This window comes from Symphalangus syndactylus, chromosome 16 (assembly GCF_028878055.3).
Source record: "Symphalangus syndactylus isolate Jambi chromosome 16, NHGRI_mSymSyn1-v2.1_pri, whole genome shotgun sequence".
Lineage (NCBI taxonomy): Eukaryota > Metazoa > Chordata > Mammalia > Primates > Hylobatidae > Symphalangus > Symphalangus syndactylus.
The window spans coordinates 100,491,458-100,516,812 of NC_072438.2; the positions used below are offsets into that span (position 1 = coordinate 100,491,458).

The window sequence follows — 25,355 nt, forward strand, 5'->3', positions numbered from 1 at the left end:
GGGGAGGAGCTGATGTTTGGGTTTGAGGGTCTTGCAGCTGCGGACCCAGGGAGGAGCTGATGTTCCGGTTTGAGGGTCGTGCAGCCGCAGACCCGGGGAGGAACTGATGTTCCGATTTGAGGGTCATGCATCCTCGGACCAGGGGAGGAGCTGAAGTTCCGGTTTGGGGTCTTGCAGCCATGGACCCGGGGAGGAGCTGATGTTCTGGTTTGAGGGTCCTGCAGCCGTATACCCGGTGAGGAGCTGATATTTCCGTTTGGGGGTCTTGCATCCGCAGACTCGGGGAGGAGCTCATGTTCTGGTGTGAGGGTCTTACAGCCGCAGATCCAGGAGGAGCTGATGTTCCGGTTTGAGGGTCTTGCAGCCGCAGACCTGTGGAGGAGCTGATGTTCCGGTTTGAGGGTCTTGTAGCCGCAGATCCGGGGAAGAGCTGATGTTCCGGTTTGAGGGTCTTGCAGCCGCAGACCTGTGGAGGAGCTGATGTTCCGGTTTGAGGGTCTTGTAGCCGCAGATCCGGGGAACAGCTGATGTTCTGGTTTGAGGGTCTTGCAGCCGCAGACCCTGGGAGGAGCTGAAGTTCCGGTTTGAGGGTCTTGCAGCCGCGGACCCGGGGAAGAGCTGATGTTCTTGTTTGAGGGTCTTGCAGCCGCAGACCCGGGGAGGAGCCGATCATCTAGATTGAGGGTCCTGCAGCTGCAGACCTGGGGAGGAGCTGACGTTGTAGTTTGAGGATGGTGCAGCCACAGACCTGGGGAGGAGCTGATGTTCAAGTGTGAGGTTCGTGCAGCCGAAGATCCGGGGAGGAGCCTATGTTCCAGTTTGAGTGTCGTGCAGCCACAGACCCGGGCAGGAGCTGATGTTCCAGTTTGAGGTTCGTGCAGCCGAAGATCCGGGGAGGAGCCTATGTTCCAGTTTGAGGGTCGTGCAGCCACAGACCCGGGGAGGAGCTGATGTTCCCGTTTGAGGGTCGTGCAGCCGCACAACCAGGGAGGAGCTGATGTTCCGGTTTTGGGGACTTGCAGCCGCGGACCTGATGAGGAGCTGATGTTCCGGTTTTGGGGTCTTGCAGCCACAGACCCGGGAGGAGCTGATGTTCCGGTTTGAGGGTCTTGCAGCCACAGACCCGGGAGGAGCTGATGTTCCGGTTTGAGGGTCTTGCAGCCGCGGACCCGGTGAGGAGCTGATGTTCCGGTTTGAGGGTCGTGCAGTCGCAGACCCAGGGAGGAGCTGATTTTCCGGTTTGCGAGTCTTGCAGCTGCAGACCCAGGGAGGAGCCGATGTTCTAGTTTGAGGGTTGTGAAGCTGCAGACCCCTGGAGGAGCTGATGTTCTAGATTGAGGGTCTTGCAGCCGCAGACCCGGAGAGGAGCCGATGTTTTAGTTTGAGGATGTTGTAGCCGCAGACACTGAGAGGAGCCGGTTTTCCAGTTGAGGTTTGTGCAGCTGAAGAACCGGGGAGGAGCCTATGTTCCAGTTTGAGGGTCTTGCAGCCACAGACCCGGGGAGGAGCTGATGTTCCCGTTTGAGGGTATTGTAGCCACAGATTGGGGGAGGAGCTGATGTTCCGGTTTGAGGGTCTTGCAGCCGCAGACCCAGGGAGGAGCTGATGTTCCAGTTTGAGGGTCTTGCATCCACAGACCCGGGGAGGACCTTATGTTCCTGTTTGAGGGTCTTGCAGCCGCAGACCCGGGGAGGAGCCAATGTTCTAGTTTGATGGTCGTGCAGCCGCAGACCCAGAGAGGAGCCGATGTTCTAGATTGAGGGTCTTGCAGCCGCAGACCAGGAGCGGAGCCAATGTTGTATTTTGAGGATCTTGCAGCCTCAGACCCTGAGAGGAACCAGTGTTCCAGTTTGAGGTTCGTGCAGCCGAAGACCCGGGGAGGAGCCGATGTTCCAGTTTGAGGGTCGTGCAGCCACAGACCCCGGGAGGAGCTGATGTTCCAGTTTGAGGGTCGTGCAGCCACAGACCCGTGGAGGAGCTGATTTTCCAGTTTGAGGGTCGTGCAGCTGCAGACCCAGAGAAGGGCTGATGTTCCAGTTTGAGGGTCGTGCAGCTGCAGACCCGGAGAGGAGCTGATGTTCCAGTTTGAGGGTCGTGCAGCTGCAGACCCGGGGAAGAGCTGATTTTCCGGCCTGAGGGTCATGCAGTTGCAGACCCGTGGAGGAGCTGATTTTCCGGCTTGAGGGTCGTGCAGCTACAGATCCGGGAGGAGCTGATGTTCCAGTTTGAGGGTCTTGCAGCCGCAGACCTGGGGAGGAGCTGATGTTCCGGTTTCAGGGTCTTGCAGCCCGCAGACCTGGGGAGGAGCTGATGTTCCGGTTTGAGGGTCTTGCAACCGCAGACCCAGGGAGGAGCTGATGTTCCGGTGTGGGGGTCTTGCAGCCCGCAGACCTGGGGAGGAGCTGATGTTCCGGTTTGAGGGTCTTGCAACCGCAGACCCAGGGAGGAGCTGATGTTCCGGTGTGAGGGTCTTGCAACCACAGACCCGGGGAGGAGCTGATGTTCCGGTGTGGGGGTCTTGCAGCCGCAGACCCGGGGAGGAGCTGATGTTCCGTTTTGAGGGTCGTGCAGCCGTAGACCCGGGGAGGAACTGATGTTCCGGTTTGAGGGTCGTGCAGCCGCAGACCCGCGGTCGAGCTGATGTTCCATTTTGAGGGTCTTGCATCCGCGGACCCAGGGAGAGCTCATGTTCCGGTTTGAGGGTCGTGCAGTCATGGACCCGGGGAGGAGCTGATGCTCCGGTTTCAGGGTCTTGCAGCCGTGCACCCAGGGAGGAACTGATGTTCTGGTTTGGAGGTCTTGCAGCCTCGGACCCCAGGAGGAGCTGATTTTCCGGTTTAAGGGTCTTTCAGCCACGGACCCGGGGAGGAGCTGATGTTCTGGTTTGAGGGCCCTGCAGCCGCGAACCCGGGGAGGAGCTGATGTTCCGGTTCGAGGGCCTTGCAGCTGCAGACCCGGGGAGGAGCTGATGTCCCAGTTTGAGGGTCTTGCAGCCGCAGACCCATGGAGGAGCTGATTTCCGGTTTGAGGGTCTTGCAGCCGCAGACCTGGGGAGGAGCTGATGTTCTGGTTTGAGAGCCTTGCAGCCGCAGACCCGGGGAGGAGCTGATGTTCCTCTTTGAGGGTCTTGCAGCCGCAGACCTCGGGAGGAGCTGATATTCCGGTTTGAGGGTCTTGGAGCTGCGGACCTGAGGAGGAGTTGATGTTCCAGTTTGGGGGTCTTGCAGCTGCGGACCTGGGAGGGAGCTGATGTTCCAGTTTGGGGGTCTTGCAGCCGCGGACCCGGGGAGGAGCTGCTGTTCCGGTGTGAGGGTCTTGCATCCGCCGACTCGGGGAAGAGCTGATGTTCCGGTTTGAGGGTCTTGAATCCGCGGACCCGGGAGGAGTTGATGTGCCTGTTTGGGGGCCTTGCAGCCGCGGACCCGGGGAGGAGCTGATGTGCCGGGTTGGGGGCCTTGCAGCCGCAGACCCAGAGAGGAGCCATTTTTCTAGATTGAAGGTCGTGCAGCCGCAGACCCGGAGAGGAGCGGATGTTGTAGTTTGAGGATCTTGCAGCCGCAGACCCGGAGAGGAGCCGATGTTCCAGTTTGAGGGTTGTGCAGCCGCAGACCTGGAGAGGAGCTGATGTTCTAGATTGAGGGTTGTGCAGCTGCAGACCTGGAGAGGAGCTGATGTTATAGATTGAGGGTCGTGCAGCTGAAGACTGGGTGAGGAGCTGAGGTTCCAGTTTGAGCTTCATGCAGCTGAATACTCCGGGAGGAGCTGATGTTCCACTTTGGGGGTCATGCAGCTGGATATCCATCGGGAGTTGATGTTCCAGTTTGAGGGCCGGGTAGCTGATGTACCAGTTTGAGTGTCGTGCAACTGGAGACCTGTGGGGGGAGAAGATATTCCAGTTTGAGGGCCATGTAGTTGGAGACCCAGTGGGAAGCTGATGTTCCGGTATGAGGTCCATGAAGCTAGAGACCTGGTTGGGAGGTGATGTTCCAGGTTGAGGGCCGTGCAGCTGGAGACTGGGGGGTAGCTGATGTTCCAGTTTGAGGGCCGGGGAGCTGATGTACCAGTTTGAGGGCCAGGGAGCTGATGTACCAGTTTGAGGGCCGGGGAGCTGATTTACCAGTTTGAGGGCCGGGGAGCTGATGTACCAGTTTGAGGGCTGTACAACTGGAGACCGCGGGAGGGGAGAAGATGTTCCAGTTTCAGGGCTGTGCAGCTGGAGACCCGGCGGGAAGCTGATGTTCCAGTATGAGGGCCATGCAGCTGGAGACCTGGTGGGGAGGTGATGTTCCAGGTTGAGGGCCGTGCAGCTGGAGACTGGGGGGTAGCTGATGTTCTAGTTTGAGGGCCGTGCAGCTGGAGACCCGGCGGGGAGCTGATGTTGAAGTTTGAGGGCCATGCAGCTGGAGACCTGGTGGGGAGTTGATGTTCCAGTTTGAGGGCCGTGCAGCTGTATACCCCAGGTGGAGCTGATGTTCCAGTTTGAGGGCTATGCAGCTGGAGATCCAGCGGGGAGCTGATGTTCCAGTTTGATGGCCGTGCACCTGGAAACCGAGGGAGGAACATCAAACTGGAACATCTGCTGCCCGCAGTGCCTCCAGCTGCACGGGTCTCAAACTGGAACATCGGTTCCCACCCGGGTCTCCAGCTGCACGGCCCTCAAACTGCAACATCGGCTACCCCCGAGTCTCCAGCTGCAAGGCCCTCAAACTGCAACATCGGCTACCCCCGAGTCTCCAGCTGCAAGGCCCTCAGACTGGAACATCAGCTCCCCACCAGGTCTCCAGCTTCACGGCCCTCAAACTGGAACATCAGCTCCCTGCCGGGTCTCCAGCTGCATGGCCCTCAAACTGGAACATCAGCTCCCCGCCAGGTATCCAGCTGCATGGCTCTCAAACTGGAACAGTTTGAACCCGGCGGGGAGCTGATGTTCTAGTTTGAGTTCCGTGCAGCTGGAGACACAGGGGGAAGCTGATGTTCCAGTTGTAGGGCCATGCAGCTGGAGACCCGGGTGGGTAGCTGATATTCCAGTGTTAAGGGCGTGCAGCTGGAGACCCTGCGGCAAGCTGATGTTCCATTTTGAGGGCTGTGCAGTTGATGACCTGGTGGGGAGCTGATGTTCCAGTTTGAGGGCCGTGCAGCTGGAGCCTCAGGGGTGGAGCTGATGTTCCAGTTTGAGGCCCGTGCAGTGGGAGACTCTGCTGGGAGCTGATGTTGCAATTTGAGGGCCATGCAGCTGGTGACCTGGGGGGAGCTGATGTTCAACTTTGAGGTCTGTGCAGCTGGAGACCCGCGGGGGAGCTGATGTTGCAGTTTGAGGTCTGTGCAGCTGGAGACCCGGCGGGGAGCTGATGTTCCAATTTGAGGTCTGTGCAGCTGGAGACCCGCGGGGGAGCTGATGTTCAAGTTTGAGGTCTGTGCAGCTGGAGACCCGCGGGGGAGCTGATGTTGCAGTTTGAGGGCCGTGCAGCTGGAGACCCGGCGGGGAGCTGATGTTCCAATTTCAGGGCTGTGCAGCTGGAGACCTGGCATTGAGCTCATGTTCCAGTTTGAGGGCCATGCAGCTGGAGACCCGGGGGAGGAGGTCATGTCCCAATTTGATGGCCGTGCAGCTGGATACCCGGCGGGGAGCTGATGTTCCAGTTTGAGGGCCATGCAGCTGGATACCTGGCGGGGAGCTGATGTTCCAGTTTGAGGGCCGTGCAGCTGGATACCCGGTGGGGAGCTGATGTTCCAGTTTGAGGGCCGTGCAGCTGGATACCCATCGGGGAGCTGATGTTCCAGTTTGAGGGCCGTGCAGCTGTAGACCCATGGGGGAGCTGATGTTCTGTTTTGAGAGCTGTGCACCTGGAGATCTGGGGGTGAGCTGATGTTCCTGTTTGAGGGCTGTGCATCTGGAGGCCCAGCGAGGAGCTGATGTTCCCATTTGAGGTCCTTGCAGCTGGAGACCTGGGGAGGAGCTGATGTTCTTGTTTGAGGGCCTTCCAGCTGGAGACCCGGGGATGTGCTGATGTTCCCATGTGAGAGCTGTGCAGCTGGAGACCCAGGGAGGAGCTGACGTTCCCTTTAGAGGGCCGTGCCACTGGAGAGCCTGTGGGGATCTGATGTTCCAGTTTCAGGGCCATGTAGCTGGAGACTCGAGGAGGTACTGATGTTCCCGTTGGAGAGCCGTGCAGCTGGAGATCCGGGGAGGAGCTGACGTTCCTGTTCGAGGGCCGTGCAGGTGGAGACCTGGGGAGGAGCTGTGTTGTTCTAATTTGAGTGTCGTGCAGCTGGAGATCCAGGGATGACATGGTCCTGCAGTTCAAATATGAGGGTCCCGGAGCTGGAATCTACGTGAGGGGCCAGTGCTGCCTCTGATGTCTTAGATTGTGGAGCTGGAAACTCGCGGAGGAGCCGGTATTGGTGTTTCTAGTTGAGGGTCGTGGATCTGGAGATACAGCGGGGAGCAGTGTTGTTCTAGTTTGTGGGTCATGGAGCTGGAGACCCAGGGAGGAGGTAGTGTGTTTCTAGTTGAGGGTCGTGGAGCTGGAGACCCAGGGAGGAGCTGGTGTGTTCTAGTTGAGGGTCGTGGAGGTGGAGATCTGGGGAAGAGCTGGTGCTGCAGTTGAAGTCTGAGGGTCTCAGAGCTGGAGCCCCCGGGAGGAGTAGGTACTGCCACTGATGTCCTAGGTTTTAGAGCTGGAGACCTGCGGACAATCCGGGCTGGTGTTCTAGTTTGAGGTTCATGGAGCTAGAATCCTGGTCAGGAGCCAGTGATGCTGTTTAAGTCTGAAGTTCGTGGAGCTAAACGCAGAGCCGATGATGGGGAAGTAGAGAGAGAGAGTTTCAGGACGCCACTTGAAACTGTACATGTAGCTGAATCCCAAGCAAGTTAAGTCTGGGAGCTTCTCAGTCCTCGGAATCAATGCTTTCCTTTTTCTCTTACACGGTTTGGATTTGTTTTCTGTCTCACGAGAGAGAAAACAATACCCTCACGAATTGAAAAGCTTCAAAAAACTAAATGATATTGGTATAATAATAATAGAAATTAAGCTATGATTATCCTGACAGACAAAATCACACACCACACACAATATATATCTTTTCAATCAGTAAAATAAAATATAAATTGAAAAATAGACCCATGCAAAGCTATAAAAAGTTATTTCTTTTTTTTATGTTCAAAAATATTTAATTCACTTCAAAATGTCATAAAAATTATGGTGGTTTCTATGCACCCCTAAAGCTTCAGTCATTTAGCTCAGGTACATACTAAAGTAATATGTTAATTCTTCCAGTACAATGGTGTTTCATACCATTGACACTTGCATACTCTAGAATAATTTAGAAAGACGTGTATTATTCACAATGTTCAGAAAAGCAAGCAAAAGGTCAAGGAACCTGCTTGGTTCTTCTGAGATGGCCTCATATCAGCTTCATAAACATTCATTCTACAAAATAGTAAGCTAACATTTGAACACAATTTCCAAAAATAAAGAATATTTTCTCATAAATAATGAAGTCTTTTTCTCAGGCACCTCAGAAGTATACAAAAGAATTTGAGTTTGAATAGATCTCTTGGAATGTGTTTAACCTAGTATTTCAACAGAGTTAAGATTTCCAGGGTTTCACAAAGGCCAGATTTTATTTCAGTTACTCAGAAGAGAAAGAAAATGTCTTCTGAAAGAGGTGAACTCAATCATTACCAATAGGAAAAGTATCCACTGTATTCATCTCTTATAAAACTGAAAGTTCCATTGTACGTAGCTGAACAATAAAATCTGGAAACCAGCATGAAACCCTATTATTCACATGTTAAAATGTTGAAACTATGACCAAAATATGAAAACTGCTAGAGCTATCAGAAAGAGACAAGACAAAAAGCTTCTTGCATATGTATAAACTAAATGTGATAATCTCAAAAAACTTCTCAAAATTATAATTACCTTCCAGTTTAAAAACTTCAATCCTAAATTAAAAAAAAAAAAAAAATCTATACGCAAACCACTGATTTGTCCAGACCAAAGAAAGAAAGAAAGAAAGCTCAGCGGTAAGGTAAGCAGGACCCAGAGGAGCTGATATTCACAGTTCTTACATGTACAACTCTTTCAGGAATTATCCATAAAGCACTTTATTTTACAACCTGCTTTTCTTGTAAAACTAAAGGTCCACTTTTTTACATGGAAGTTTTATACGGTGTTAAAACCAGAACTGTATGCAAAATACTGCATCTAAATGTTTCTAAATAGTCTTTTCCATTGGTTCATCGGTGACTTCTGTGGCTTCGTCATCATTTTCCATGGATGATTCTGAAAGAATCTCTCCAGTTTTACTGGGATTGGATCCTACTAATTCTTCTGTTTCACGGCAGCAGAAGAACCACTACTTTCAGGGCCTTCGTTTTCATTACCTTCAGAATGTAGTAAATCTTTCTGAGCTTGAGACACATCAGATTCCTCCATTTGATTATTTTCCTCAAAAGTCTCTTCATTCACATTTAAGGCATCATCAGATTCTTTTTCTTGATTTTTTCTTTCTGGGATCATTTCTCTTGATGTCATAAAAGACTCTAAAAATAAGCAAATGTTGTTGTACTTAAATTTTATTTTCAAAATACCTCCACAGTTAAGTTTCATGAATTCTGATGTTCTATAGTTCAAATCACATCCCCTGAAATTCAGCAGCAACTACATACAGGTGGGAGAAAAGCCCAATGTCGGCATTACGAGGAGTTCCATGATGTACAATTCTTTCACGAAAACAATGAATGCAAGAATTTGAGGATCTTCTTACGCCTCCCTTTTACGGATGGTCTCTCAATACCTTCTTCTTCCTCTTCATCCTCTTCTTCATCCCCTTCATCCTCTTCTTCATCCTCTTCTGTACGCGCTGCTGGGTACAATGGCTTTGTCTTTATCCTGAGATGAAGATGATGCTTCTGTTTCTTCTACCATAACTGAAGAAATTTCGCTGCAAGTCGTTTGACTGCTGTTTCTCTGACTTCGCCTTTTTTGTCAAACCTGAGTCTTTTTACCTCATGCCCCTCAGCTTCTACAGCATCTTCATCTGGATGTTTATTTTTCAAAGGGCTCACTGAGGAAACTTCTGATTCAGATGTCAAAGAGTCACTGTGATTTTTCTCTTACTTTGCTACAAATTTGCCTCTTTGCTGTCTGTGCTCTCAGGCGACCCATTTGTTGTCATGGGGTCTGACAAACCTTTGGTCGATTAAGTGGCCTGGGTGTCCCAGGCCCATTTATATTAGACATCTCAGTATAGCTTGGTGCATTTCCAGGAAACAACACCATTCGTTCGATTTAAACTATTGGAATTGTTTTTCTCTGAAGAAGGATAAACACAGCTAACAACCATCACATCCCTTTCGACTCCACTGAGAAATTTGTCTGTTCCTGTATAGTTTCTCCTTGGATCTGTTAACAATTCACATAGTCGCTGAATAGTGAAAGGGATACCGTTAAATCCAGTGACAATTTTCAGTATTCTTTCTTTCATTTCATCAAAAGGAATATATGAGACATTAGGGTTGGGAGGACCTCTTGGCTCAGAAGCTGAAGTTCTGAAATCAGCCATCACTTTCTCCGGTTTGAAAATAAAATAGTCTTTAAATTGAGACCACTGAATCTGTTTCTCTAGTCTTGGCTACATGACAAAGAAACTGATCCAGGACAGGACAAACTTTCTTTTCCCCCCTCTTCTCAAAATCTTCCAGCGCCTCCTGGAGCCCCTCGATGTCCATGGCTTCCTGGAGTCCCTCACAGCCTCCGCCTCCCTCCGCGGGTCTCTTGGGGACCGGAACGCCTCCCCCCACCCCCGACGTCCTCCCACTCCCTCGCACACACTCCAGCACGCAGGCCAAGTGGGGTGGGGGGGAACGAAGGGAGCCGGGGAAGCTTCGTGTGAGAGAGTGAGACCGACAGAGCAAGCACCTCCCCAAGCCGCTACCACCAACCCTCCAACATGGCGCCTGGCATGTCAACCTAAAAAGTTATTTCTTGGAGAAGCGATGGGTGACAGAGATTAATCTGAGAGTTACTATTAATGGAGAAACTTAGAACTTACCATTTTTCCTGTGAGGTTTTGGTGCTGATACTGCTATTCTGTGAGTTCTGGCAATTGAGTCCGTTCACACGGCCCGGTGATGCAGCAGGTGCCACAGAAGGACCCTGTCCCAGCTGGTCCTGCTCCACTGCTATGATGGTGTGGCCTCTGATCTGTGACCGTGTCTTGAGGGGAGACCAGGCCCTTGATCACAAGCGTATCCATGATGAGGTTCCGTGGATGGAACCTCGTGGATGTTCCTTCCTGATGTTCATCTGCCACCTTGCTATTTAATGCATCTTGTTTATAACTGTCTTCTAAATATTGGGTAGAAATAAAGCATTTGTACAGTGTGGGTAAGGTATAAAGAATATTGACACATTGGACACAGAGGACCTCCACCAAGTTTAGGGAGTAGAATCTCAAGAAATATAACTGGATGCTCCCTGGAGGCCCTGCCTGAGTCCCGGTCCCTTCCCTTCTCCTACGGAGGGAATCACTTCGTGCTTTAGTCTTTATTATTCCCACGCTTTCCTTCATAGTACGTTTCTTTCACCGTGTGTACATCCCTAAAAAATATGCCATTTAGTTTTTGAACTTTGTTTTCTTGTTGAGGCAGGGTGTTGCTCTGTTGCCTCGGCTGTAGTTTTGAACTTTGATGTGAGGAAATTCTCCTGCGTGGCTGCCCCTACACTGCACGGCTCTGAGCATCTGCTCTGTGTCTATTTTTTCCTCCATTCTCTCCCTGAGACCCACCCACACTGACATGGTTCATTTTCATTGCTGCGTGATCTCCCGTCGTCTGAGGGGAGCATGGGAAATGTCTTCATCTTCCTGTGGGTGAGTGTTTGGCCAGGTTGGGGCCCTTAGGACTGTGTTTTGTTGGGAACGTTCTTCGGCGTTTCTTTTGTACACAAGTGCAAGTTTCTTCTGGTCAGTAGCTTTCAAGTTTTAAAATTTCATCCCAGGTAAGAAATGTAATTTTCCTCATAACCCACAACACACACAATTTTGTATACAAGCATAACAAAAATATACTTCACAACCGTTCTTAGCAGTGCCTGGTGTTCCTCCTTCTCTCTATTCTCCCCAACACCGGCATGGATTGGGTTGTGGGATTTTTGCCCGTCTGGTGGGTGTCACGTGGTAGCTCCCCGTTAGGCTGAGCCCCTCTTCATGTTTTCATTAGCCATTCCTCCACATTTCCTCTTCTGTGGAGGGCCGGTTCAGCTCTTTTGCCCAGTTTCTGTTAAGTTGTTTGAATTTTTGCACTTTTCCTTTATTATTCCTATTATTATGTTTTTGAGACAGAATCTCACTCTGTCACCCAGGCTGGAGTGCGGTGGCACGATCTCAGCTCACTGCAACCTCCACCTTCTGGGTTCAAATGATTCTCCTGCCTCAGCCTCCCAAGTGGCTGGGATTACAGGCATGTGCCACCACGCCCAGCTAATTTTTATATTTTTACTAGAGATGGGGTTTCACCATGTTGTCCAGGCTGGTCTGAAACTCCTGACCTCAGGTGATTCTCCCACCTCAGCCTCCCAAAGTGCTGGGATTATAGGCATCAGCCACCATGCCCTCCCTGCCTTTTTCTTTTTCAAAAGGACTCTTTCTAGATTATACCTATTCATTCCGGTGACTATCTGTGTGGCAAAGATGGGTTTGAATCCACCAGGATAAACGTGCTGGATCTCCTCTCTGATGGGAGAAGAGACAGAGAGGGACAGAAGGGTACAGAGAATCAGAGCCAAGAGGAGGCAGAGTCAGGCGGGGGTTGCAGGCTGCTGTGAGGACTTGGCTCCTTCTCTGAGTCGGGTGGGATTAGCAGGGGTTTTAAACAGAGGAACCATGGGATCTCCCTTATGCATTTCTGCCATGGTTGGCTCAGCTGAACGCACCTCTTGAACAAGACTTGGCCTTGGACACCCAGAGGCCCTTGGTTGAGGGTTTACCTCCTGGCGTGGCCACTGACACATCCACGTTTGGCTCCCACACGGCTGGGCGGCCCCGAGACCTGCTGCTCTGCCTGGGCTTCTCCTTGGTGACATTTCTCAAGTTTGTCCCCTCTCAAGTCTGCCCCATCCGGAAAACCAAACACCTCTCTCTCCTCCATGGAAACCCCCGTCAGCACCTCCTCCTGACTCACAGGGCATCCCGTCAACATCACAGTCCCGACCTTCCCACACGGACAAGCTCATGGGACCCCCGATGGACCAGGACAGCGCCAGCACTAAGACGTGCCCTGAAACTCACAGGAAGAGTGGACCAAGAAGACGGGAACAGCACAGGGCACTGGGAGCCACAAATGCCCATGACACTGGGAGAGATGGAGAAAGGTATGGCTATGGCTGACACAAAATGTTACTCAACATTTATTAAAGGCCTAAATGGAGAACATAACGCTATCAAACCCTTAGGTAAAAATACAGGGGAAAATTTGTATGGCCTGGGGTTAGGCGAAAAGTTCTTAGACATGACACCAAAAGCATGATTCATGAAAGATTGACAAATTAAATTTAGTCATAAATTTAAAATTATAATTCTATAAAGCAATATAAAAATCTAAAGAGAATGAAACACAAACTATGGTCTAGAAAAAAATATTTGTGAATCACACATTTCACAACGTACTGGTATGCAGAATATATGAAGAACCATCAAAACTTAACGATAAGAAAGTAAAAACCCCAGTATTAAAGAGAGGGCAAATATTTGAATGGAGACCTCATCAAAGAAGGTATAAGGAGGGCGTATTGCCCGAGAAAGAGGCTCAACATCATAGAGATGCTGGAGAAAGGCCAGTCAACAGTACCTCTGCAAATCTATTAAAATGGCTAAAAACAGACAAGAACCATGGGCCAACCCAGGTTCTAGTGATGATGCAAAGGAATTGGGACCCTCATAAGCTGCAGTGAGAATGGGAGGGGTCCCACCATGCTGGAAACTGGTCCTGGAGTTTCTTATGAAGTTAAGCACATCCTTACCATGTCATCCAGCAACCCCGCTCCTGAAATGTCCCCCAAGAGAAAACTTAAACGTGCACACACAAACCTGCACACAAGTGTTTAGGCCTCATTCCTCATTGCCAATAACTGGAAGAAAACAAAATGTCCATTGGCAGGAGAAGGCGTGAACCAACGCGGATGCTTCCACATAGAGGGCACCAACCAGCAGTGGAAGGATGCGCCCAAATGCCCCAGATCTCCCAGGGCACATGCCCGGTGAAGGAAGCTAGTTTCGGTGGGCACAGGCCGAAGGATGCCGCCACATGACATCTTGGAGAAGACAGTGCTACCGTGTCGGGGAGCAGGGCAGTGGTTTCGAGGGGCTATAGGTGGAGGGGCGAATGGAGGAGCTCTCTGGGGCGATGGCGTGAGCACCTGCACCTCACTGTGGGCTGCTTGGGCTGCTGCGGCTGAGAGGCTGTACAGCAAACGCTTCAGTACATGCAGACTGAAGGAGGAAGGCTCCCACAACTCAAAGAGGGTGTCACCTCCATGAAACAAAAACATATTAAACTCAAGAAAAAACCACAAAAAGTATTTCATAAGCGGATTGACTGAGTTGACATAATCTATCTGGGAGCATGGAACTGAAACCACAGGCTTGGCAATCCCGGAGGGAGAGGGTGGAGGGTTTAGACCTCAATTGAAGGGCTCAGTATCAGGCTATAGGAAATAACATTTAAAAAGCGGCAGGGTGGAAATAATTTCTGCCGATGAGGTTGCATTTCTCCAGATAGCCGGCAGAGTAAATTAAAGCAATATAGTCTTGCTCTGTTGCCCAGGCTGGAGTGCAGTGGCCGATCTCCACTCACTGTAAGCTCCGCGGGAGAATCTCTTGAACCCTGGAGGAGAGGTAGCAGTGAGCAGAGATCGCGCCATTGCACTCCAGCCTGGGCAACAAGAGCGAAACTCCGTCTCAAACCAAACAAAATTAGATAACCCAGGACTAAAACTGTGTAACTTAAAAAAAAAAGTGTAGGAGGTATGTTCACTCCCTGCAAGCCAATAAAGGCCACGTCTGGGGCATACATCTAAGAAAATAATCCTAAAGATAAAGTGATGGTCACAAATATGTTCTGTATGGTGTTATTTATTATGAGCAAAAATGGGAAACAACCCAAATATCACCAAAATGGGACTGAACCCTTGCAATTTACTAAAATAACTCAAAACTGTTAAACATTATGCACAAGACGAAGATTTTAATAATTTAAAGTGAAAAGACAGGAAACAATTACTAATGATTATTGGTTTTTCATGCCACTTCATTCCACAAAAAGATTTCAGATATCTTACAAAAAGACACTAGAAATATTAAAATACTATCTGAACCAGAAGCAAAATCAGAAAGGCATATAAGCCAAAGGGATCTACCCAGCTTTCAAAGCTGACCACAGCGGTGCGCAGTGGCTCTGTCCGTAGTCCCCGCACTTGGGGAGGCGGAGGAGGGAGGATCGCTTGAGGCCACGAGTTCGAGACCAGCCCTGGCAAGAGCGCAAGATCCCGCCTCTACAAAACATTTAAAAATTAGCCGGAAACCAGAGGCTGGGGACATGGCTGAGGATCGCTCCCGCCCCTCGGAGGCCGGAGACCGAGGGTCACTCCTGCTCACTAAAGGCCGGAGGCCCCGGGCCGCTCCCGCCCACCTCCGCGGACGAGCACCGCCCCTCCGACCCCATTCCCTGCGGTCTGGATGTTCAGGCCCTCTCGGTCTGGGAGATCCCGGAGAACCACCCACGGGGCTTTAAAAAATGTTGGTGCCCAACACCTCCCCGGAATAGGGCGCGCCCTATCTCGGTCGGGGAGCGCGGGGCCTCCGTGTCCACCCAGCGCCACCGTCCGCGGGTCCGCTTTGCTCAGGCGCGGCGCCTTCCCCCCCCCCCACCCTCCCCCCAGCCCCCGGCCCGGGCGCGGCGTGCTGCGCAGGCGCGATGTCCCCCACCACCGCCCCTTTGACCCGGGCGTGGTGCGCGGGCCGGGTTTCCCCCCCAGCTCGACCCCGGCGTGGTGCGCAGGCGCAGTCTGCGCGGGGCCTGGCGGGACTGTGCGGCGGCGACTACAGACCTGTCGGGGGTCCGGGGCCTGTCGTGGATGCTGAGCGCTCGGCGCCTGGTGCGGACCAAGGCGGTGAGTCCCTGCCGCGGACCGGGGCAGGGCAGGCGGGGGCCGAGGCGGCGGTAGGAGCGGGACGGTCCCCAGCGGGTCCGAGCGGAGCGGGCGCCGGGTCCCCGCGCCCCCTGCCCGGCGATCGGGAAGGGGCTGGGAGAGCCCTGGGCCGTTGCGAGGGGGAGCCGCGGGGCGGACTCGGGGGCCCGGGGAGCTCGGTCCTTAGCAGGTAGTCTGCGTCCCGGTGAAGGTCACGACCCCGCGGGCTTGCTGGGCGTCCCCTCCGCCGCCTTGGTCCGAGCCTGAGGTCCGGGGACCCGGCGGGCTGAGGTAGCTCCTCGCCTCAGTGCCTGGCGGGTGGACTCGGGGAGGAGTCGTGTCTGCCCAAGGTCACCCGGGCGGATAGCGGCCGGTGGCCGCCCTGGCTGGGCCTCTGCCGCCCTCTGTGCGGGTTGTCCCGAGGGGCCGCCCGCAGCCCGTGGGTGGGGCCGGCGGGGCGGGTGAAACCGCCCGGGTGGGTGCGAGGAGTGGCCGGGCTCGGCCGGGTGGGCGTCCGGTGGGAAGCGCGCGCGCCCGAGCTTGGGCTTGCAGTTCCCCATTCCAGAAAGCGCAAATCTGTGCATGTCCACTTCCAGACCTTGTAAGTTAAGGGCCTCTTCTTTGGGTCGTGTTTGGTGGCCCTTGTGCCACCAAAAATGTGCCAGTGTTTAAAAGCAGCTGTGCCAGTTTTTAAAAATCAGGCGGAGAGTTCAGCGCACTGACCGGGCGAGGACGCTGGGACCTGTGCTTGCCTGTGCGCTGAGTGCCTCGAGGGCCGGGCTCCGCTTAGTCCGGGATGATGGTCAGGGTTCCACTTCCCTGAGCCCTTGTGCTCTGAGTTTGTCTGAATGTGCCCTCTACGATTGCATCATCAGAATCGGCCTTCTAGGGTTTTATTTAATCAAGCTAAATTGGATAGGTTTAGTTGTTCGGTTCTTTTAAATGAACTTACCCACCCACCTCCTTAATTACAAAGTAATTTTAAATTGCCCAGTAAAAATCTCAATAGGAACCAAGGCATTCAGCAATATTGATTTGAATTATGCCTGTAATTGCAGTTTTCTCCTTTCTGAAATAGTTATTAGAAATCTCGTTGAATTAAATGTGAGGATTAGTCATACAGCCATCCTGTCAACATCAGAAAGCATTTAAACGTTCTAGTGTGTTGCTGTGGTTGGTGCTGACTGAGCAGAGACCCCCGCCGCATCTTGGGCTCTTAAGAGCTGCTAGGGGGGCGTCCACAAGCAGGAAGTAAAGCCCATGGTCAGTGGGGCTTTTTAGGGGAAATGGTAGCTTGTGATTGGAGAAAAGCTAGAGCTAGTGCCTTTGTCCTCAACCCAGATGGTGCCCAGTGTTCCTTCTGCAGACTAAGACCCCAGGCGCCTCAGACAAGATGGCAAGATAGCAAAATGGAACCAAAATTTAGTCTTGGGTTTTGTAAAAGTCTTTATATCTTGATGAAGGTAGCTTTTCTTACAGAAAGTCGTACGTTTTTAGGTTCTTCGTTGGCTGCTTTTGTAATTGTGTAGGTTGTACATGCAGATTAGTTTCTTGCTTGTGATTTATAGGTGCATTTTATTCGATGAGGACCCCTTACTTTGCTGGATTTCGGATATTAATGTCTCTGCACTTCTTACTTTTCCCCCTCCACCTCCTGATTCAGTCATCTGAAATTCTGTATTGTTAAGCAAGGTCTAAGTATTCCTTTTAGTTATACGTTCCCCATTTTTTTTCTTAGAGGAAATGTTTGATAGTTTCTCCTAAAAAAATTAATAATTGGCACAAAAGACTAGTTTTTTGTCAAAACTAGTTTTGAGTTTTATCTAAAGACTGACATTGGCTTAAAGTTGGGCTTTCCAAATTCAAAAATCTGCCCCAGATTAGATTTAGATGCAGAGGGTTAGTGTCCTTTTCCCCAGGGGGATGGCGTGATAATTTGTTCAAGATTGTGTTATAGTAGCTGCCCCTTTTAAGCCAGCTCTGTGTGTGTGTGGTGGGGGGTGGGCAGTGGGTATTCCACATCGACATCCTAGAAAGAACAAATAAACACTGAGTGATTTCCCTGTTTCTACTTACATTTGGTATAATGTATAATGTACTGTTCTTATTGGTGCTATTACCTATGTTAATAGGGCACTTTACAAAATTTTCAAGAACGTTTGTATTAAAATTATTTCAAAGACTTCTTTCTTAAAATATGATTTTACCATGTAAAAGATTATACTAAGGTAGAAGAATATTCATTCTTTCTCATTCATTTTCTGAAAAAAGAAAAAACGAAATTAGCTTATGTCAATAAAAACAGAGACTAGAAATTGGAGAAATGAAGAATAATTTTTTATCCCACATAATAAGTAATTTCTGAATTGCAAGTATTTCTAAATACTTGAAGACATCCCTCACATCCCCTCTTCTGATTGCTGAGTGTATTATTTCCTGAAGCTTTTTTTTTCTTTTCTTTTGTTTTTTGGAGACATTGTCTCGCTCTGTCGCCCAGGCCGGAGTACAGTGGTGCAGTCTAGGCTCACTGCAACCTCTGCCTCCTGGGTTCAAGCGATTCTCCTGCCTCAGCTTTCCAAGTAGCTGGGATTACAGGTGCCCGCCACCACGCCCAGCTAATTTTTAGTAGAGAGGGGATTTCGCCATGTTGGCCAGACTGGTCTCGAACTCCTGACTTCAGGTGATCCGCCCACCTTGGCCTCCCAAAATGCTGGGATTACAAGCATGAGCCACCGCACCCTGCCGCTAAAACTATTCTTTATGATATTTCTGAGACTATTCAGTCATCTAAAATGCCGCCAGCAGAATGGAAAACGTATCCCCTAAATGGCTGGCCAACCTTAGCATATGGGACAGTGTCACCTCTCTCACACAGAACCACTAAAAACTAAACACTAAAACCAGTTTTCTCGAGTAAAGGTTTCTAAGATGGAAAATTTAAGCAGCGAGATATGTCAAGTTGTAGATGTTGGTCAGGAAAAAGCCAGGAGCAGCCAGGCAGGGGAGAGTGTGCATCCGACATCCTCCTGTGTGATGAAGGGATGACACCTCTTCCCTCTGGGCTGTCAGCTTTTACTGTTCCAGGATACAGATCTCCTGATTCACTGTCCAGTGCCTTTTGAACTGACCGCAAGCCCTCACGGACGATTGGAACTGTAATGTGGAAAGGGCTCTGATGGAGCCAGTTAAAATGCTTCATTATTTGCAAAATACCACATACAGTAATACGATATAGATGTCTTTCCCCTTCTCCATAAGTAGCATAAATTAAGACTTTACAGAGGAAGTGTGCCTTTTTCATTTCGTATCTGAGTCAGTGAGTATCCTGTTTGGAAACAAGCTTCATCCTGGTTTTCTAAGGAGTGCCAAGTCAGGGTGGAAAGGAGGACCTGGGGGCTCAGTCCTTCATTGCCCCTTGGGCTGCCCTTCAGGGTTAAGTAGAGGGTCCCAGCTGAGCTCTCTGGATGCACAGGAGCACCTGGGTACATAAAAAAGTGAACAGTTTGCAAGGGGAAATCTGAATTACTGTCTCCCACAGCATTTGTTCCTTCAGGACACTAACCCTCTGGATCTGTGTCTTCTGTGTCTCCAGTGGCCAACAGTGTTGCAAACAGAAACCCGAGGTTTTCACTTCACTGTTGAAGGAACAAGAGGGCATCTGCTAAAGTTTCAGATTCCGTAAGTTCATGCTTTTTGTTCCATTATAAATGGTTTTTTTGGCTTAGGGGGTAAGGATCTATACCAGTTTGTTTTCATGAGTCATAGACATAAGAGAAAAATTTCTCATAGGTATCCAGTGCATGCTGAAATTATTTTCAGTGTAATAATACTTATTTGCAAGTACAAAAATAAACATAGATGTTAACATTTTTACTTGTATCTCTTATGTATCTATAAACTAGATTTAAATTTAGGTCAAGTAAAGGAATAAAATGAACAGTATCTGCTGTGATAGATGATAAAATCCTACTGAAAATAGGACCGTGGGGCCCTTCTGGTATGGGTTCCTTGGTATTGAGTGTGCCTGTTCTCTCTCTGTTGGAAAACTGAAACTTGCTGAGAAGTTCTTTTCTCATAAGCTCACAATAGCGACTGAATACTCCTTGGCACCTTCTCAGGCATAAGCATAGGCACGGCCCTGAAGTAGAGTCGTGGTCCTCACTCTGATCCCGTGGGATAGACCCTCTACCATTCATAGAATCTGATTGTCAGTCCCTTCTCCAGGTGCGAATGTGCCCACCTCTCCCCGCACTATTCAGGGCTCAGCCCCAGGACAGGATGGAGTCCCTGTGTGCCCAGCAGTTGCCCCTTTTATCTTTGTCAGGCTCTTTCACTGTCACAAGAGTCTTCATGTTTGGCATAGTGGAACATGTGATTGACAGGTGAATTTTTCTTTTCCAGATTTCTGCTCAGTATCCAGTAGTGGATCATGAATTTGACGCAGTGGTGGTAGGCGCTGGAGGGGCAGGCTTGCGAGCCGCATTTGGCCTTTCTGAGGCAGGGTTTAATACAGCGTGTGTTACAAAGCTGTTTCCTACCAGGTCACACACTGTTGCGGCACAGGTAAGAGAAAGGGGCCCCCCCGTGCTCCCACTCCGTGCAGGTCCTGAGCAGCCTCGCACTTTCTACCTGGGGAGGCTCCTGCCTCCTCCCCGTGCTCCAGCCACATGGCCTCTTGCTGTGCCTTGCTCACTCAGCTCACCCTCTCAGGGGTCTCTCCCTGGAGCCTCTTCCCTGGGGACTTTGAAGGGCGGGAGCCTTGTTGTCACTCTTAATTGGGACTCCAGTCACACTTGGGTTTTCTGTGACCATCTCGCCTACTACCCTTCCCACCCACCCCCACCACCCCAACACCTTAAGAAAAGGAGATCATCCAAAGAAGAGGAATCAGAATTTAGGTTGGGGAAGAAAAGGGCAAGGGTTTCATTTGTCCCTGTGCTGCTGTCTTCTGGGACTCTCTGAGGGGTAAGACGGTGGTGGGCACATACAGCCAAAGGAAGCAGGGGTACAGGAGAGTGCGACTCTGAGTGTGGAGTTTATTACTTGGCAGGAAGCACTTCTGGTCTTTAACACATGCCCGTAAATGCCTTTGGGAAGATTTGTTAATAAAATTATCTGGAAAGATTTGTTGAGTACCTTTTCTGTGCCAGATATGTTAGGTAATAAGCATATTACAGGTAGCCTTTCCCTCACTGCTCCAGTCAGCCCTTCCTGCAGTTCCCTCTGTCTCCACCACACAGATGAGGAGACTGAGGCTAAGGGATGGAATCACTGGGCGAGTCGGAGAGGGGTTGTGATCTGGAATCTGTCAGGCCTCCCTGCTCCTCTGCTGAGGTCAGCCCTCGCTGGGAGTCACCGCGTGAGTAGTTGGCTTTCTCTGAATCCCCCAGTGGATGGATTTGGGCCTGGAAGACAAAGTTGGGGCTCCTGTTTGTGGCTTGTAAGGAGTGGTTGGTGTTTCCAGGGAGGAATCAATGCTGCTCTGGGGAACATGGAGGAGGACAACTGGAGGTGGCATTTCTACGACACCGTGAAGGGCTCCGACTGGCTGGGGGACCAGGATGCCATCCACTACATGACAGAGCAGGCCCCTGCCGCTGTGGTCGAGGTGATGGGCGGGAGGCTCTGGGTGCTCTCGTGGTCTGTTCCTAGTACAAAAGAGTTCTGGAAAAAATGTAAGCAATTGAGGCGGATGGGGCTGCCGAAAGAATGGTGATGAGCAAAGCTCCCAAGAGGAGTCTTTTTCTGTCATGAACTATGCATTACATGTAACAAGAAAACTTCTCTTTGATGAAGTGTTGACATTTTCACAGAATAGGTTACTTTGGGTTTGCAGATTTGTGTTAAAGTTGTTTAGTGTAGATTAGCTATGAATATCTTGACTCCTTTAAGGTAATAAGGTTTTTGTTTGTTTTTGTCTTTCCCAGCTAGAAAATTATGGCACGCCATTTAGCAGAACTGAAGATGGGAAGATTTATCATCGTGCATTTGGTGGACAGAGCTTCAAGTTTGGAAAGGGTGGGCAGGCCCATCGGTGCTGCTGTGTGGCTGATTGCACCGGCCACTCACCATTGCACACCTTATATGGAAGGGTAAGGCCGCCCCCGGTCCACCTGAGACAGGACATGTAGTTCTGGGGCTTATGGTGACAGCGGAGAATGGGTTAGCGTGCCCAGTGAGTCAGCCAGAGATTACGTAAAAAGCAACAGAGAACAGCGGTGTGGGACACATGCAGCGACTGTTGATGTGACAGGACCAGACACGTGCCTTGAGGAGCTGCCCCTAAGGCAATGTGTGATTTCTTGTATCTATTTTGGAAAGTTGAGTTGATAATCTTATATACCAGGTTTTAACTTGGGATATGAGATACTCAACATATAAGAACAGAGCAAGCAGGCCAGGCACAGTGGCCCACGTCTGTAATCCCAGCACTTTAGGAGGCCAAGGCAGGAGGATCACTTGAGCCTGGAAGTTTGAGACCAGCCTGGACCACACAGCAAGACCCTGTCTCTACAAAGAGTTTAAAAATTAGCTGGGCATGGTGGTACATGCTTGTAATCCCAGTTACTCTGGAGGCTGAGGCAGGAGGATCACTTGAGACAGTGAGCCATGTTCATACCACTGCACTCCAGCCTGGGCAACAGGAGACCTGTCTCAAAAAAAAAGAAAAAGAACAAGCATTTTAAGGCTTTTTTACTGCCTCTGAGTTCCTGAATGGATTGGTTTTTTCGTTTTGTTTTGTTTTGCTTTGTTTTTGAGACGGAGTCTCACTGTGTCGCCCAGGCTGGAGTGCAATGGCGCCATCTCTGCTCACTGCAACTTCCACCTCCAGGGTTCAAGCAATTCTCCTGCCTCAGCCTCCTGAATAGCTGGGACTGCAGGTGCACGCCGCCACGCCTGGCTAATTTTCTGTATTTTAGTAGAGACAGGGTTTCCCATGTTGCCCAGGCTGGTCCTGAACTTCTGAGCTTAGGCAGTCCACCCGCCTCGGCCTCCCAAAGTGCTGGGATTGCAGGCGTGAGCCACCACATCCAGCCATGGATTATTTTAATATTAACTGTAATCACTGGACCAAGACTTGAGGTGACAATAGTTACTGGGTAATCAGGGTCAACTTTGGCATGACCAAATAATATTCTGAACAGTATTGATTCAGAGTAATCAATATTCTGAACTTCGTTGTTTTCTGATGAATGGGGACGGATCATTAATTTGCAAGTTGTTAGGACACCAGTGACTTCTCTGGCTGAGTGTATCGACAAGTGTGTGGTGGGAGGAGACACCGGCTCCGTCCGGAGCAGGAGCTGTCATGTGGGGAGCTGGCCCAGGCCTACGAGAGCAGCTTGCACTGGCTGAGGGAACAGCAGGTCCAGGTGGGCAGCTCCGTCCAGAGCAGGAGCTGTCATGTGGGGAGCTGGCCCAGGCCTACGAGAGCAGCTTGCACTGGCTGAGGGAACGGCAGGTCCAGGTGGGCAGCTCCGTCCGGAGCAGGAGCTGTCATGTGGGGAGCTGGCCCAGGCTTACGAGAGCGACTTGCACTGGCTGAGGGAACGGCAGGTCCAGGTGGGCAGTGCTGTCCAGTACCTACCTTTCTGCGGTGCTGGAATCTGCTCGTCTGCAACCGTCTGCTTTGGTAGCTGCCAGCCACATGTAGCTGTTGCTAATGTGGCTGGTGTAGCTGAAGAACTGAATGTTTGATTAATTAATTAAGTGGTTATATGTTGCCAGCACCTCCCATCTGGGCTGTGACCGCATGGTCTGTGGACCTCACTCTGGCACCAAACAGCAGAGCTGCATGCGGCCACCAGACAGTGTGGAGTGCCTTTTCGGGTTGCATAGAAATAAGAAATGTGTCACCAAAATAGGAGCTGTTGCTGCTGCGTTCTCCAGCACACCTGCCTTGTTTGTACTTCTTGGCGTGGAATGCCCTCTCGGGCTCTGACAGTGTCGTTGACACTGTTGCTGATCTCCTTGGACTTACCTGGTCCATTTGGATCAAGTTCTTTCACCTATTCACATGAGCAAATATCACCTTAAAACGTTAAAGGTTGGCTTTAAAGGTTGCCCTTTTTTTTCCTTTCTTTTTGTCTCCGATATGATACCAGCTATTTTGTGGAGTATTTTGCCTTGGATCTCCTGATGGAGAACGGGGAGTGCCGTGGTGTCATCGCACTGTGCATAGAGGACGGGTCCATCCATCGCATAAGAGCAAAGAACACTGTTGTTGCCACAGGGTAGGAATCTAATTTCTACTTTATTTCATTTACAAAAATGAATAAATTTCATTTAGAGTTTATTTTAATGAAAATCGGGGCATTGTAGAATAACGCTTCAGACACAGGCCTTGATATAACCGTGTGAGGGTGGTGGCCTTTCCCAGCCGTGGTTCCTCACCTGTAAAGGGTGAGGACAGCAGCAGCTGCCTCGGGGTGAGAAAGCATGGCCCTCAGTAGACGGTAGTGGCTGCCATCAGGTTCACAGCTTACCTCTCCCGATTTTAGATGAGGAAACTGTGGTCCGAAGAGTCACATGGGGTTTTCTGGCAAAATCTTTCTTGCTTTAGTGGGTACCGTGTTGATACTGATTCCTGGGATGGATAAGTCCTTCTTCACATAATGAAAATAAGTAACTTTAATTTTATACACTGTCAGTTACTTTAACCATTTTAAAAGTTAAAAAGTGTCAGTACAGCCAAGGAAAAAATCAGCAAAACTACGGGTTGGGAAAAAATAATTTCCAAACCACATATCTAAGAATATCTTAGTATCTAAAATAGCAAAAAACAAAAAAAAAAACCCTCCTAAAAACAACGTACTAAGCCCTACTAAAAAACAACCCTACTAAAAGTGGGCAAAGGACTTGAATAGGTATTTTTCCAGAGGAGACGTACAAATGGCCAACTGATGTATGAAAAAATGCTCAACATCACTGAGCACCAGAGAAATGCAAATTAAAACCCCAGTGAGGATCATCTCATCTCGCTGCAGTTAGAATGGCTGTTACCAAGAGGACAAAGAGAGCAAGTGTTGGTGAGGATGTGGGGAAAAGGGAACCCTGTGTGCTGTTGGTGGGAATGTAAATTAATACAACTATTACGGAAAACTCTGGAGGTTCCTCAAAATTCACAGGACTACCATGTGCTCCAGCAACCCCATTTCTGGGTGTACATCCAAAGGGCATGAAGTCAGAAGCTCAAAGAGACACCTGGACGCCCATGTTCATTGCAGCGTTATTCACAATACCCGAGATATGGAAACAACCTAAATATGTGTTGGTGTTTAATGACAATTGGTGTGTATACACAACTGAATACTATTCAGCTATGAAAACCAAGCAAATCCTGTCACGTGAGACAACGTGGATGAACCCAAAGTCAGTATGTTAAGTGAAATGGGCCAGACACAGAAAGACAGATACTGCCTGTCACTCACATGTGGATCTAAAACAGTCACAACTCATAGAAACAGAGTAGGACAGTGGTTGCCAGGGGCTGGGGGAATGCAGACTGTGGCGATGCTGATTAAAAGTGTAACTTCCTGTTACAAGGTAAAGTTCTGAAGGTCTAATATACAACACGGTGACTATAGTTAATATTATACAGCATGGTGGCTAGAGTTAATATTATACAGCATGGTGGCCAGAGTTAACATTATACAGCATGGTGGCTAGAGTTAATATTATACAGCATGGTAGCCAGAGTTAACATCGTACCGCATGGTGGCTAGAGTTAATATTATACAGCATGGTGGCCAGAGTTAACATCATACAGCATGGTGGCCAGAGTTAATATTATACAGCATGGTGGCCAGAGTTAACATTATACAGCATGGTGGCTAGAGTTAATATTATACAGCATGGTAGCCAGAGTTAACATCGTACCGCATGGTGGCTAGAGTTAATATTATACAGCATGGTGGCCAGAGTTAACATCATACAGCATGGTGGCCAGAGTTAATATTATACAGCATGGTGGCCAGAGTTAACATCATACAGCATGGTGGCCAGAGTTAACATCATACAGCATGGTGGCCAGAGTTAATATTATACAGCATGGTGGCCAGAGTTAACATTATACAGCATGGTGGCCAGAGTTAACATCATACAGCATGGTAGCTAGAGTTAATATTATACAGCATGGTGGCTAGAGTTAACATTATACAGCAT

General features: G+C 49.9%; 2 protein-coding genes and 1 pseudogene across 2 annotated transcripts in view; 1 reads left to right on the plus strand and 2 right to left on the minus strand.

Annotated features, from left to right (window-relative positions):
- Positions 1-4,130: 4,130 nt before the first annotated feature.
- Positions 4,131-8,216, minus strand: LOC134732773 (uncharacterized). Its single transcript, XM_063619595.1, has 2 exons — positions 5,476-8,216; positions 4,131-4,268 (listed from the first exon to the last, which is right to left on the minus strand). The coding sequence occupies exon 1, from the start codon at positions 6,288-6,290 to the stop codon at positions 5,583-5,585; it is 708 nt and encodes a 235-aa protein (XP_063475665.1). The 5' UTR covers positions 6,291-8,216; the 3' UTR covers positions 4,131-4,268; positions 5,476-5,582.
- A 4-nt stretch (positions 8,217-8,220) lies between these two features.
- LOC129464980 (serine/threonine-protein phosphatase 4 regulatory subunit 2-like) lies at positions 8,221-13,583 on the minus strand (annotated as a pseudogene).
- Positions 13,584-15,038: 1,455 nt separating this feature from the next.
- LOC129464979 (succinate dehydrogenase [ubiquinone] flavoprotein subunit, mitochondrial-like) overlaps positions 15,039-25,355 on the plus strand; it is a 30,646-nt gene continuing 20,329 nt past the window's right edge. Inside the window, 7 exon segments of the mRNA XM_063619594.1 lie at positions 15,039-15,173; positions 18,730-18,832; positions 18,835-18,869; positions 19,593-19,754; positions 20,656-20,799; positions 21,119-21,284; positions 23,278-23,425. Of these exon segments, the coding sequence (XP_063475664.1) occupies positions 15,138-15,173; positions 18,730-18,832; positions 18,835-18,869; positions 19,593-19,754; positions 20,656-20,799; positions 21,119-21,284; positions 23,278-23,425 (794 nt within the window). The 5' untranslated portion in view covers positions 15,039-15,137.